The sequence below is a fragment of the Arvicanthis niloticus genome, chromosome 22, assembly GCF_011762505.2.
Source record: "Arvicanthis niloticus isolate mArvNil1 chromosome 22, mArvNil1.pat.X, whole genome shotgun sequence".
In the NCBI taxonomy this organism is placed as follows: domain Eukaryota; kingdom Metazoa; phylum Chordata; class Mammalia; order Rodentia; family Muridae; genus Arvicanthis; species Arvicanthis niloticus.
The window spans coordinates 7145174-7159784 of NC_133429.1; the positions used below are offsets into that span (position 1 = coordinate 7145174).

General features: G+C 42.3%; 1 protein-coding gene across 1 annotated transcript in view; it reads left to right on the forward strand.

Annotated features, from left to right (window-relative positions):
* Polr3b (RNA polymerase III subunit B) overlaps positions 1–14611 on the forward strand; it is a 97101-nt gene that overhangs the window by 11534 nt on the left and 70956 nt on the right. The window contains exons 7-10 of the mRNA XM_076919779.1: positions 585–676; positions 3901–4018; positions 5592–5700; positions 12550–12672. Coding sequence (XP_076775894.1) covers positions 585–676; positions 3901–4018; positions 5592–5700; positions 12550–12672 — 442 coding nt within the window. The remainder of the gene's footprint in view (positions 1–584; positions 677–3900; positions 4019–5591; positions 5701–12549; positions 12673–14611) is intronic.

A 14611-nucleotide genomic window follows, 5' to 3' on the forward strand; every position in this document is an offset into this window, starting at 1 on the left:
TTCCCTACCTGACCTCTGCGTGGTACTTAACAGAGTACCCACATGCAGGCTGTCCTCTTGGTCCCCAGTGCTATCTGACTACACAGTTTCCCTTTGGTAACCTACCTTGGCTGGTGTTTCAAGCCTTCTCTTCAGCTGTGCTGTGTTTGTCTTGACCATCATCTGTTTATGTGTGGTCATGTGTCCTGTATAGATAGTACTGTGATAGCCTTCAGCCATATTTAAGACCCACAGCCTTTCCCCCTTAAGTAATTCTGAATAGGTGAGCTTTAGATTGCTCTTGCACGGCTCTTCCTCGAACATTCTTCATGGAGTCAATCTCATAGTCCCCTGAAGTCACATTCTTTGATACCTTCTGTTCAGTAATTCTCTTCTCAGCTGTGCCATCGTCGCTATCCAGCACAGCTGTCATCTGTGCCAGAAGATATGGATATATCTGGGGAAATCTTGGTTTTCCCTTGGCTCTCTCATGGAATGCCTCTTCCGAGTGGTTACATGGAGACTCGGGCCCCTCTGCCATATGTTCACTGCCGTTTTTCTGTCAGTCCGTGCATGATAACTTTCTTTTATTTTACTTTAAACAGAATGCCCATCATGCTCCGAAGTTCAAACTGTGTTCTGACAGGGAAAACACCAGCAGAGTTTGCCAAACTGAACGAGTGTCCATTAGACCCAGGTATGTGGGTGACTCGGGTGTCCCCCCTACTCCAGGTATGTGGGTGACTTGGGAGTCCCCCTACTCCAGGGATGTGGGTGACTTGGGTGTTCCCTCTCTGCTCTATTCCTTTTCATAGTGTTCTGCTGTAGACTTCCTGCCTTCTGATGACTTGTTGAACAAACTATGTGCATAAAACTGGACATTTCACACCAGCTTATTCTGGATTTCTAAACATATGCTGATTCTTCGTTGGCTTACAGGTGTTGGCAGCTTGACTTCCAGCTTGTTGTCATGGCCTGTTCTTTCCTTTTGTCCTTGTGTGTGTGTTTTGTTTATTTGGTTGTTTTTTTTGAGATACTTGGTATTTGAGATGCTCCCAGCACTTCTGTCTAAACTGTTCTGAAAAGACCCCAGTAGCTCACAACAGTCTCGGTTAAACATAGAAAAGGGAGAGAAATGAAAACTTTTTTGCTGTTGTTTAAGCTCTTAGAATTTATATTTTTATGCTTATTTCTAGAGTGTTTTTGGTAAAACTTCAAACAACACAACTTCGTTTCTCCTAATGCCTTTACCTATGATTTAAGTTGGCTTACAGTTGCTTTAGTTGAACTCCTTGCATCAAGGAGGATTTTGGTGGTGGTTTTTTTTTTTTTTATTGTGGTTGTGGTTTTGTTTGTTTGTTTGTTTGTTTTGTTTGCTTATTTTGTTGTTTTTCAGGAGACAGGGACTCATGTAGCACTGGCTGGCCTCGAACTTACTATATAGCAAGGCTGGCCTTAGTCACCTGATCCTCTTGCCTCTACCTGCCGGTGCCCAGCTCACAGGCATGTGCTACCTTACCTGGTTGCATTTAGGAACAGTAAGGAAGTAAGAACCTGACTTTCTAGACTTTAATCAAGTTTTTGATAAGTTAAATATATTACCTTGGTTTTACTTTTATTTACAAATAGAACAAAATCTCACTCTATCCTATTCTCAAGTTATGTGAAAAAAATGTAATAAATGGCATGTGACTTTTATTCAGTATAAAACATTATTTTGGGAACTCACTCGTTGGCTGCTATTGTTCCAGATTTGTTAGAAAAGTTGGAGCAGGCGTCAGTTTCCATTGATGATCCCAGTTATTCCTGTGCTTAAGAGATGGACAGATTCATCTGTTTAATGTATTTCTTTTTCTCTTGGCATGGTATACATGTGGATAGTATAGGTTGTTTTTCTGTTACCATGATACACCTTGATCAAAAGCTTCTTGGAGCAGAAGGGGGTTTTTTGGCTTACACTTCCAGGCCACCAGCTTTCATTGAGGGTAGCCAGGGCAGGAGCTCAAGCAGAAACCACGCAAGAGTGGTGCTTTTTGGCTTGCTCCCAGGCTATGTTCCTCTGCCTTTCTTATGTAGCCCAGGCCTACCTGCCTAAGGAAAGCACTCCCCCACAGGCTGGGCCTTCCCATAGCAGTTAGCAACCAAAAGAAAGCCCCATAGACATGCTGCAGGAGAGTCTGAGGAAGGCTGTTCCTCACTTGAGGTTCCCTCTTCCCAGTGCGTTGACAGCAGTGTTGACTAGCACACTTGATCCTCTTGTCAGCTCGATGTACAAGCACATCACTCACTGTTAAACTATAATCTGTCCTTCCTGGCTTGTCCCATAGCTTAGGTTAATATCATAATACAAAATACAGTGCAACCTTAAAAGTTCCAGTCTTCAAAATTGCAGTGCTTTAAAGGTGCAAGGTCTCTTTAAAAATACCAACTCTCTTAATGTCCAAACAAGTTATGTACTTCCTTCTTCCAAGGAAGAACAGAGCACAGTTGTAATCAGATCAAAGCAAAACCAACAATGTAAAAGGTTCAGTGTCTGACATCTGAAATATACTTGTGCTTGTCTGGCTCCAGAAGGCTTGGACGACTCCATTTCTCTGGCTCTGCCATCCGAAGCTCACAAAGCTTGTCACTTAGGCACAGATCAGCGTCACTGCACACCTGCCCCCATCCTTGGCAGATATCCCACGATACTGATGCCTCCGGTATCCTGGAGTCTGCACTTGAGCTGAGGCTTCATCCTCACCAATAGCCTCCCCTGGTCTCTCTTAGGGGGCTGGAGCACTTCCACCTACTGCCAAGTCTCAGTCCTGCCAAATCAGTACCACATACAAGTCTTAAAATTAACAGATTCTTCTACCTTCTAGACCACAGCTTCTGTGTGCTTGCCCTGAGGAAATACTTCCCAGATTTCTCATCAGTGATTCTGGTCTCTCATTAATTACAACTGTTTCTCAGTCCTGCTAACCAACCTCCACTGTCCATAAAACACAGAAGGTCTCACTTCCACAGAGTCTTACTGGAAATACCACATAGACAACCCTAGTCAAGTCTCTGCTTCCCCCTGTATCTTCACAAGCCAGGGCCCTATTGTCTGTATTTCCAGTATTCTTACCATCCAAGCTTCCACAGAGTGACCCATTAATCTTTGAGTATTCAATCTGGAACCTAAAGTTTCAAATATGTCTGTTGTCTTACTAGATCAACATGGCCCGCTCACCACAGAGATGCCCCACTTCTGGTTCTGGTTTCTGTCCTAGTTTGCTTTTCTGTTGCTGGGATAAACACCAGGACCAAAAGCACCCCGAAGAGAAAGGATTCAGTTACTCTTCCAAGTCACAATCCCTCATCGAGGGGAATTAGTTCAGGAACTGAAGCAGGAGCCATGAGGGAACACTGCTGTCTGGCTTGCTCCAGGCTTATGTCCATCTCTTTTTTCTTATGGCTCAGGCCCATTTGTCTAGGGAGGGAGCAGTGAGCTAAGCTCTGTTAACATCAGGTAGCAATTAAGATAATGCCTCATAGGCGTGCCCAATAGGCTAGTATGACAGAAATGATTCATCAGTTGAGGGTCCCTCTTTCCAGTGAGTCAACTTAACAACAAGACTAACTAGGGCAGTAGACTAGTCATATATTCTCTGTTTTAAAAAGGTGTATGAGCTTCAGTTCTTTTTGTACAATTGTGTCTGATACTGTCATCAGTTCATAGAGCAGTGTCAGCCCCATCAAATTAATGATTGCTGTTGCCTGAAGTGATGACCATAGGCACTTACCTGTGGTCTGAGCATTTGGGAGGTGGGGACAGGGCCAGTTCAGGGCCAGTCTACACTGGCACTCTGGAGACCACCTCCGGAGCTCCTTACCCTCACCTACTTACATTGGGTACGGAAGAGGTGGTGAGCTTTGCTTGTTTCCCTTGGGTAGGTGGCTACTTTATTGTTAAAGGAGTGGAGAAAGTCATTCTTATCCAAGAGCAGCTGTCCAAGAACAGGATCATTGTGGAGGCCGACAGGAAAGGAGCCGTTGGAGCTTCAGTTACCAGGTATGGGAAACAGATGGTGTTTTTCCAAATAGTCATCATTTTAGCAATAGAAGGTGGTTGCCTCCTCATGTGGAGGGGCGGCATTTCTCTCCATAACAGGCTGTGTATGGACAATTCATCTGTATGTGAGTCTGTTAACACAGTATTGGTTTTAAGATTTCAGCAATGGAAATGTGAGACAGCATTTGGAAGGACACTAGTTAATTTCTGTTCTAAATTAATTTATAATTATTAATTTATTAATTTTTAAAGAAAGAGACAAAGTATTTTTTCAGAGTTTTTATATTCCTTTTCGGGTTTCTGTAAACAAGGAGTGTTTCATGTATAATATTGAACAGTACCTTGGACCTAGTGTACTGGCATTAGCTCTCCAGTCCGGCTTTTCCTCAGTGCACCCATGATCTCAGCAGTAGCACCTGGAGGGCTCTCAGAACTTCTGTTCTCATGTGACTGGAGGGCTGTGAGAACAGGAGAACTGTAGCATAGGAGAGACATCACTGCAGTAGTTACCTTGTGGTGGCCTGTAATGAACCTGTTAACACAGAGTTCTGAGGCTTCTTTCTAGTGCAGAGGCAGCTAACAATGATGGCCCTTATCAAAGACTTAGTAGGAACCAATCAGTTTCTTTGGTCCATTATGGGTTTGTTTGTTTGTTCTGGTTTTTCAGGACAGGGTTTCACTATGTGACAGGCTTCGTTATCCTGGAACTTGTTTTTAGACCAGGCTGGTCTCAGACTCACAGATGTGTCTGTGTCTGTGACTCTGGAGTGGGTAGTAGTTTAACGTCTCTAAGTCTTGATTTCATCATACATGATTTAGAGGGGCCCTCAGTAAGTGTTGTCATGTGGAGATTAGAACTCATGGGTGCTATGGGCCAACAGTGGGGTAGGCAGTTAATGTGTGCTGCTGTTATGGTTGAATAGGGTTTTTGAAGTGCTTTCTAGTCTGTTAGGAATCTCATAAGAGACACTTATAGAAGGAGCTAAGTTAGGATGACTTTAGATTTCATTCTGTGCCAATACTCTGGGTAACTTTTTTTGGATTACTTATTTTAAAACTTTCTTTTTAGGAAGTGGCCTGGGCCATTTTGAGATTATTTTTCTTTTTAAAAAGAAAAATCAGTCATGAATATAAGTAATCATGAATCTAAGTAATTCAGGTGTAATAAATGTGAGATATGTTATATGCAAGACACAGAGGTACGTGACTGTAATCCTAGCATTAGCACTTAAGAGGCAGGACTAGGAACAGTAGTTCAAGATCATCCTTATGTACCACGTTGAAGGCCAGCCTGGTCTGGAGAACCGGCCAGCAAACCAGGCACACAAGGGAAAAGGAAGGGAAATTAGGTCAAAGGGAGAAAGTTGCTCATCTGTTCACAGAATTCCTGCCATAATCGCGAGGATGATGAAACAGTTGTGTTTTTAAGTGTTTACAGAAGTGGCAGGACAGAAGGTGTGTATCTTTACAGCTAATGAATTAGAGACAGTTTTATTTGCTGAGCAGCAGTGCCTGACTGCTGTTGAAGTTCCTGGGGAGGGGTGCAGTTTAACTGGCGTCTGTTTACTTATAGCTCCACCCATGAAAAGAAAAGTAGAACCAACATGGCCGTGAAACAGGGGCGATTCTATCTGAGGCATAACACGCTGTCTGAAGATATACCCATTGTCATCATATTTAAGGTAAGTCTGCAGTTCTCTTCCTGAAAACTACACAGAATTTCTCTGGTTTGTTTTCCATATTAATCAAAAATTTTATCATACTTTATTTATTTTTTGTGCATGCATATAAGTGTTGACATGTATGTATGACATGTACATGCCATAGTGTATGTGTGGAGTGTTGACATGTATGTATGAATGAACGTACATGCCGTAGTGTGTGTGTGGAGGCCACAGGACAGTCTGTAGAAGTCAGTTCTTCCTTCCACCTTGTGGATTCCAGATGAACTCGGCTGATCAGGCTTGGCAGTAGCACAGAACCAGCTCGCCAGACCTAGTGTTTTTTCATAAAGAATTAGCATTTTGTCAGGTAGTGATGAGTAAGCCTGTCTCCACCCTCTTCCTAACCAGGCAGTGTATCTAACACCATGTTACGGTCTCCCATGAGTCTTTGGGAACTAGTTTGCATGTTTATGAATAGAATGTGATGTTTTGTTGATGTGTGTAGTGCACATTATTTTATACTTTAGCTCTTTTTTGGTTTTGTAACTCACATCTAGGATATGCGTGATAGTTGTACATGTAGACTTGACCCTGACAAAAGCAAAAGAAGGGAGAAAGGGTTTATTTTGTTTCCCAGTTAATAATGACAGGAACATTAAAATAGCAGAAGCCTGAAGCAGCTGGTCACATTGCATCTGTGCTCAGGGAACAGAGAAGGGCAGATGTGTGTGGTCAGCTCACTGTCTCCTTTCCATGAAGTCTGAAATACACAGGCCAGGGACTGGTACCACCTAGAGCGACTATGTCTTCCCACCTCAGTAATATAATCAAGACAGGCCCCACAGCATGTCCAGAAGCCTGTCTCTGAGGGGCTTCTAAGTCTCATCAGGTTAACTATTGAGATTAGCCATCATCCAGACCTATTCTATTTTGACAGACTGTTATTTATTTAACCAGGTCCCAGTTCATGGACATAATGGCCCTTGATATTATAAAATATACTGTGATAGGTCACGAGAGCAAGGACATCTGTAGGCTGTATCCAGGAAATTCTAGATCTGTTCATTTTTATAGATTTCTAGATTCTGTTGTCTCTAAATAAACTGGTGTCTTTACAATATAACTGGATGCTTAAAAGTTTGCTTGAAGTGTTAGCTTAGAACCTGAAAGCAATTTCCTGTAGAAAGGCTTAATTGAGATTCTTCTTGGAAAGGGCCTAGGTCCATTTACGATGTTGTGAGGTGTGGATGTGTATAACATGGGTCCTGATGACTGGCTTTACCACAGAGCCCACATGGTCTCAGGAGGCTCAGACTGCACGCCACACAGTCTCGGAGGCCAGCACTGCTCAGTGGTCTCTCCAGTCTCACTTTAGGGCTCAGTGCTCCTGTGCCATAGTTACTTTAGAGTAGAGACACCTTTCAGCAGGCAGAGATCCTCTGCAGTGCCAGGAACTAAGCTGGTTAAAATGGAAAATCTTGTTAAATGGATTAACAAGAAACTGAGCCTCTTCTCCTAAAGAGCGTGGAGTCAGGGAATATGGCTTCTTCAAGTTTGGCTTGTGGTTTCAGTGGGCTGTGGCCCTGATCATTCACAGATACTGACTACACAGGTTCTTCCACTTGAGAAATAACTGTATTTGAGATGCAGACATATGAAGGTGATTCTGTAGAATATTTTTTATGTTTAGCTTAATATGCTTCTGAGTTTTAGAAAAGATAGAGTCATTCATTTTCTTTAGCAGATGACAGTGATAATCACAGGACTGTTTCATCAGTAGTTCAGAGTCTCACATGTGTCTGCTGCCTTACTTTCTTTCTTTGAAGTTTGGATGTTCATGCACAGAAGGAAGTGTGTGTGTTATACTATAATAAGTCTGTGTGATGGTTTTTCTTAGAGGGAGCTTACAGCTCCCAACACTGTCTCATGTACACACAGTGATGAAGAAACATCATTTGCCAGCTTAGAATTACATCTTCAGCAGAGGGCAGTATGTCTCCATGTATCCATGGGCCTTTTTTTTTCTCCCAAAGTTTTGAATGTGAATAGCATTTCTGTTTTTAGACTAGGAGTGTTAATTAATCAGAAAGCGTATAATCTTTTTATCATGTATAATGAGATGTGTGCATGGATTAAAAATCTGGAAAGCTTTTAACATTCCTTTTTTTTAACTCCATGACCAAAGTTTAATAAAACAATTTTTTCTGTTACAGATTTGTTTGATATTTATGTTGAAAGTATAAACAGATGTAGCTGACTTAAATTCTATCTAGAAAAAAAAAAGGCTATGAATTAACAATCTGTAATTTTTATGATGGCGCCAGTTGAAAAATGAGGAAAAGCTCTGAAAGGTTTTCATATTTTGCAGATCTTTTCCTTGTGACTTGTAATATACATAACAACTTATTTTGTGTTTTACTTAACAATAGACTGTGGCATCTGCCTGCATCATCATCATTAGTGATTTTTGTATATGTAATTTATTTTTCAGTTTCCTAGAGTAGGATTTTAGGTATCTTTTTCTTTTTTCTTTTTTTCAGCTCGGATGTTTTTAGTCTTACACACGCGCTGCAACTTTGAAATGTGGTCAATATTCTGTGTGCTTTCCAGAAATGTGTTTATTATTGATATGACAAGCCATGTCTAACGTTTAGGATAAGCATTTAACCCTTTTTTTTTTTTCTATTGCATATAGTTGTCACTCTGGTCCTCCCCTTCAGGAGTATTCAGTCCACTGCTGAGAACTTGTGTGTTTATTATTTCTATCTTAGTGACAGTGCGGGGTCCTGGAGATCTTACAGGCACAAAGTGAGCCTAAATTTCTGTCTCTCCACTTAGTAGCTGTGTAACCTTGGACAGAATTCTCAACCTCTCTGAGTTTTGAATAACTCATCTATCAAGAGAAAATTCACCTCTGAAGCACAAATGAAATCATGTGTTCTCAGGATGGAAGGCCTTTCTCTTTGCTCAGCCTTCCTTACCACTTTTGTCAAAAGCTGAGGAACATAAACTGGGGTGCTAAAAGAAACACATCATTTCTCCTTGTGTGTGGTGTGTCGCTAACCCATACATTGACAGTCATTAGGACACGGTGGTTGTTGATTGTAACCAACAATCAGCTAAAAGTGGCGAGAGCAGCAGGGTTTCCCGATGCCACGGCAAGTCTTGAGTGTGACAGGTTGCCTTGTGAGGCCTGGAGCAGCTATATTTATGGGTCTGAATCATCACCGAGGTTTTCCTGCCCATGAATCTTCCCTCTTCCCATTCTGTGTCACAAGCTTTCAGCACTTGCACTGTGGTGGCATCTATAGCTAAAAAGGATCTTGGGAGCTGGGTTTTGTTTCTTAAACACCAACTTCTATGGGTGCTTTTTATCTTTAAAGAGAAACAACTGCAGATTTAAAGAAGTCATCACTATTCCCTTATCTACCAGGACTGCTATTAGCAATAAATAATTTCAGCTACTTTACAGAAGCCAGAGCTTTCTGAACTTTGGCTATATTTGGAAGTCGCCTTCATCAGAATTCTTACACAATGTATTTCAGCGTCTCTCCATAGGTGCAAGTCATTCTCTCATGCTCACTAGTATTTTCTTCTTTCTACCTTTAAAAGTTATACTTTGTCGATGTTTGAAGACAGTCTCATGCCACTTTCTAAAGAGTGACGCTCCTGGGTTTTGTTCAGGGTTACTGATCATATGACAATTGGTGACTCAGACAAACATTATCTTGGCCATTTTTTCCTAAGATTATTGTATAGTGTTTTCTCTTGACTTATTAGTGGAAGTGATGAGGTTTCAAGAGTACAAAGAGTTCCACGCAGTGCTGCTTTTCAGGTGCCTAAATCATGTCTGTAAAGCAAAATGGGTGGGCATTTTGTTAGTTTCCATGGCGACGCCGTCATCTGTAGCCATGACTGCTGAAGGCTGAACAGCGCTAGAGTTGATTCAGTCTTTGGAGCTGAAGCTCCTTTGATGATACTTGACTGAGTTATGGCCCCTGTGTCTCAGTGACTTGACAGGAAGAGCTTAGGCTTTTGCTGGAAATCTTTGGCAGTATGCATGCTTTCTGCTTATGGTGTCTTTCAGCATTGTTTGGCATAGTTTCTTTCCCAGCTTAGGCATGCGTGGAGGCCCCAAGTATTCTGTTTAGATTTATTTTAAACCATTCAGAAGTGATAATCAGTTTTAAAACTACTACTTAAATTCCACACCAGGACACCTTAATTGGCCAACCAAATGATGATTGAGAAAGGATTTGTTTTTATTAAATTTGTTACTATTAAACACCAAAGTAGATGATCAAGTTTGTAGTCTCTTTGTACCTAGAAATTACTGAAGTAAAAATTATTAAGATAAGCCCAGTGGCCTCTAATTTAATGGGTCAGATGTTAGCATGCCTAACTTTTGTTCCTTTGTTTAAAAAGTTAAAACTGGTTACTTTTTGAGCTGCTAACCTTTTAATCATAAAAGACTATTTTAATGAATTTATATGATTTTAAGGTAATGACATCTTTAGCAGCTATTTGAATAAATGCTTTCTATAAAGTTAGAGATAGAAGGACTACAAAAACTAATAAAAATGTGATTTGAGTCTTAAGAATTTATTTGTAAAGGAAACGTGAAGCCACTTGTGGGAGAGCATGCCTATAATCCTAGCACTTGGGAAGCTGAGGCAGGAGGATTAAGGGTTCAAGTCTAGTTTGTTTCAAATAAAATCATATGCTCAAATAGTGGATTTAATTGCTTCAGATTTTAGATTTTCTGTCTGAGCTATATATGTGTTAGCACCCTGTTGTGTGACTTTTTCTGAGGATACATGGACAAACATGTTTTCACCTCAGACGGGTAACATCTAACTTATGAAACAATTCCGTCTTAGTTTAGCTTGGTGAACCAGTGAGTTTCTTGGTGAAGGGCTCCTTACAGGAGCATGTGTGACTCTGGGCAGCTGCATAGCCAAAAGAGCTGTGGCAGCCTGGTGACACACGTGAGAGAGAACCACGTTCTTGGAGTTCAGCAAAGGGTCTGCTCCCCCCAGCAGTTAGTTTAGAGTTTATGTAACTCTGGAGAAGGACTTCCTGAGTTTTAAAATTGTTTTTGTTTTGTTTTGCTTTATTTTTGAGACAAAGTCTTACTGTCTAGCCTAGGCTCGTCTAGAACTCACAGTGTAGATCAGGCCAGCCTGGATCTCAAGAGATCCGCCTGCCTCTACCACTTGAATGCTGGGCCTAAAGGCATCTGCCACCACACCTGGCTAAGTCCTAAAATTCTATGAGTCTTGTAGGATTCGTTAGCTTCCTGAGTCTCTGAAGTTTCTTCACTTTCCTGAGTTTTGTCAGCCTCCCTCTTTGCTTTAGGAGGGGATATGTCAACTCAGAAATAACTACAAAGCACATCCTTGTTTTGTTGGTCAGAAATGTGGGGGTTACTTGGCTGGGTGGTTTTGGCACACTGTCTTTCTGTTATCAGTATGTCTGTCTGACTGTTGTCCTCTTGCTGAGTTAGAGCTGGGCAGCGGCCAGCCAACATGGTAGGAGGATTTTTATTTTTTGCTTTTTTACTTATTTTTATTTTTTTAACCTCTGAACCTTCTCACATTCTTCATGTGACCCTCATGATTTGGCAGCAGGAAACTACAGAGCCTATAAAACCAGGCCTCCAAAGCTGAGCCACTCTTCCCACAGAGGGGAGTCACCAGATGAACTCTGTGCTCAGAGGAGTTGGTGCTAGGGGACTTGGGGACATTTTCAAACTTTTCTCAGTTGATATAAAAGGGACATATCAGCTTAGTTAGCGTCATCCCCAGATCCGCAGAACTCTGAAGGTCAAATGTGTGATCATAGATAGAACTGTGAGCTGGAAGGGCAACATTGCTGCTGCCTCTGCACCTGCGATAGAAGGAAGTATATGACTGTGGTAGAGTTGGTGTAGTCTCAGGGAGAACGCTGAGGAGTCAGGGCTTCCAGCCCTCTCGGTGGTTTATAGGACAATGCCCTTGGAGGTCTGCACTGGAACTGAGAAGCCAGTTTCCTTCTCTTTTGTGTGGAAGAGAACTGAGAAGACAAGTGACCAGCTTGACTAGACAGTTATCCTCTTGTTCATCTTCTCTCAAAGCTGAAGGAAGACATTTTGATGCAAGCATGACTTTCCCGACTTCTAAGAAGCAGGTCATTATGACATCCAGAGAGGTTAGTGGGCTTGTGTTGTGTCTCCATGTGGCAGCATTCTAGACAAGTGTCTGAAGAAGTGAGTGGGCATAGGTCCATGTGGGACCTACAGAGGCATGCAGCCACTGCACCTAGGAACACTTAAGAGGGTTCCTTAGGCCAGTTAATTATGTTCTAGGTTTTAAATATCTCTTTTAAAGCTTGCATAGTATATGGTGTCTCTAGAATATGAACTAAAACATCCTTTAGGAAAATTCTTTTCTTGTGGATGTGAATGATTTGATGATTTTGTGGCACAGCTAGTCAGGGTCACACAGGTTCAGCAGGGTTCACCTCCGACTCACTGCCTTTGGGAACCTTGCTTTCATTTGCACTTGTTACAGCGACCAGGCTGCTCCACCAGACTTCCCGGCCTCAGTTCTTCATGGTGAAACTCTTAGAATATTTTTAAAATGGAGAGGTCTGTCCACATGCAGACAAATGCCGGAGGATGTTTGCTTTCCTCTTCCGAATGACAATTTCTGTTTCAGGTTTCCGTGTAGCCTGGGCTGTGGCTGCCGATGCCAGATGGCACTGTTTCTGAGGGAAGAGCTGGCTTTGCTTAGAAGTAATACCCACAGACAATGGCAGATTAGCATAAGCAAATGTCAGTGAGGAAACACAAAGCCAACACTCTGCCATCTTTTCTTCCCTTCCTAGGCTATGGGTGTTGAGAGTGACCAGGAAATTGTGCAGATGATTGGAACAGAGGAGCACGTGATGGCTGCATTCGGGCCCAGCTTGGAGGAGTGCCAGAAAGCTCAGATCTTCACCCAGATGCAGGTGTGTCCTTTCAGGATGTCGTTTGTTGTAGATTGAGACAACTGCAGCACTGTTCATCTCAGTAAAGCCACCGCTGCGGAGGAGAAGAGCAGCACAGAAATTCTTTTGCCTCGTTTCAGTAAACTGGAGGAATGAGTTTGCCTGCACGGTGTGCATCGACAGTCTCCGTGAGCAGGAGGCTTCTTATGTGTCTCAGTAACAAGCACCATGTCCCTATTCGTTCAAGGGAATAGTACACTTTTAAAACTCTGGCAGTGCTAATCTGAGATTTGCCTATATCATTTTCTCTTTACTATCTTTTTGGTGGTGGTGTTGGGGCATGTTGCCATGATTAAATATCATGTCCAAAAGCAATGAAAGGAAGATTTCATTTTGGTTGGATTCCAGGGGGGTAGAATCTGTGACGGTGAAGGCATGGAGCAGGAAGCAGGAGCAGGAAGCTGGCTGATTACATTTGTCTCCACACAAAGGAAGTAGCAAGAGAGCAGGAATTAGGGCAAGGCCACCCCACCGTCACATCCTCCCCTCCCTCCCAGTGACATACTTCCTCTAACATAGCTGAACCGCTTGAAGGTTCCATCACCACCAACTGGGGACCAAGTGTTCAGATACATGAGGGGAGACATTGTTCATGTAATACTACAAGGACCAAAACCAGAGTATTCCCACTTAATGTCTGTTTGTATGTTTTAAATCTTGTCTTGATGTTTTTTAGGTTAAGTGACACTCTTAGGAAGTTTAACGTCACACTGAAGTATGCATAATTCCAAAGCACAGCTCACTGCAGGCTGGTTTTTGCTGTTTTCCTCTTTCTCTGTGGTTAGTGGATAATTGAGTCAAATAATTGGCAAGCAACATTAGGAAACATTATTTGGCTTGGGAGTACTATTTCTGGCCTTTCTTGAAGGTGTGAAATATTTGATAGACATGAATCCTCATTAAAAAGTTAAGAAATCATGTCCAGGCTCTAAGACCATGGACAGGAAACATTGAGAACTGTGCAGGAGGTAGAAACTGAACACCAGTCACTTGAACAGGAACTGCTCTGGGAGACGTGACAGAAGTGTGTCCTCCTGATGGCAGAGGGCTCTGCCGAGCTCCCGTACACAGTACACAGTTTAACCATTGTTGGTCAGATAGCCCTCAGCGTTACAGAACTGAAGCAAGGGCTACACAGTGGATTGGAAACTCACATTCTCATCCATCAGTACACACTGAGGGAAACTTTCCAGTTAACTCAATTAGACTGGGTCAGAGAAAAGATGGAAGGAAGATATAATTAGTTAACATAAGAAAGACAAATGTTTTGTTTCCTTAAACAGAAAGTGTGGACTTGGAAATGTTTACGGTCTGCGTGCTGGGTTAATAATCCAAATGGTTAGCACATTGAACACATGATATCGGGTATGAAAGCATGCATCCTCTCTTGCTCTGAATGAGGACAAAGCAAGTGCACGTCACTGTGGAGTAGTGTTGTGTGACAAAACTTCTCCTGGGAGACATATCACATCTGTCTGTTCACCCCAGATAAGGATCTCACAACACACCAAAGAATAGATAGCACCAAAGTCAAGCTTGGTGAACCAATGAATTTTATTGGATGAGTATGGTTAAGAGGCTTGCTCACAGAGCAGAAATGACTCAAAGACAGCTGCATCACCAAAGCCCACCACAGTGTCGTGGGTGAATCTCACAGAAGCTGGGAAGCTGGAGCACATTGCACAGCTTGCAAGAAGCTCAACACGTTGGGGAGTGTCTCTTCAGGCAATTTAACTGGTTTCTGCTTTTTTTCCAGGCATCTGGTTTTTAGAGTCTTCTTTGCCCCTCTACTTACCTAAGAGGTGAACTTTCAGCTTTGATTGTTTTCTCTGGCAGAGAGCAGCCTAGTGCATCTGGTCAGTTTTAGGGACTTCCTGAAGCTATCTTGAGTTGTTTATCT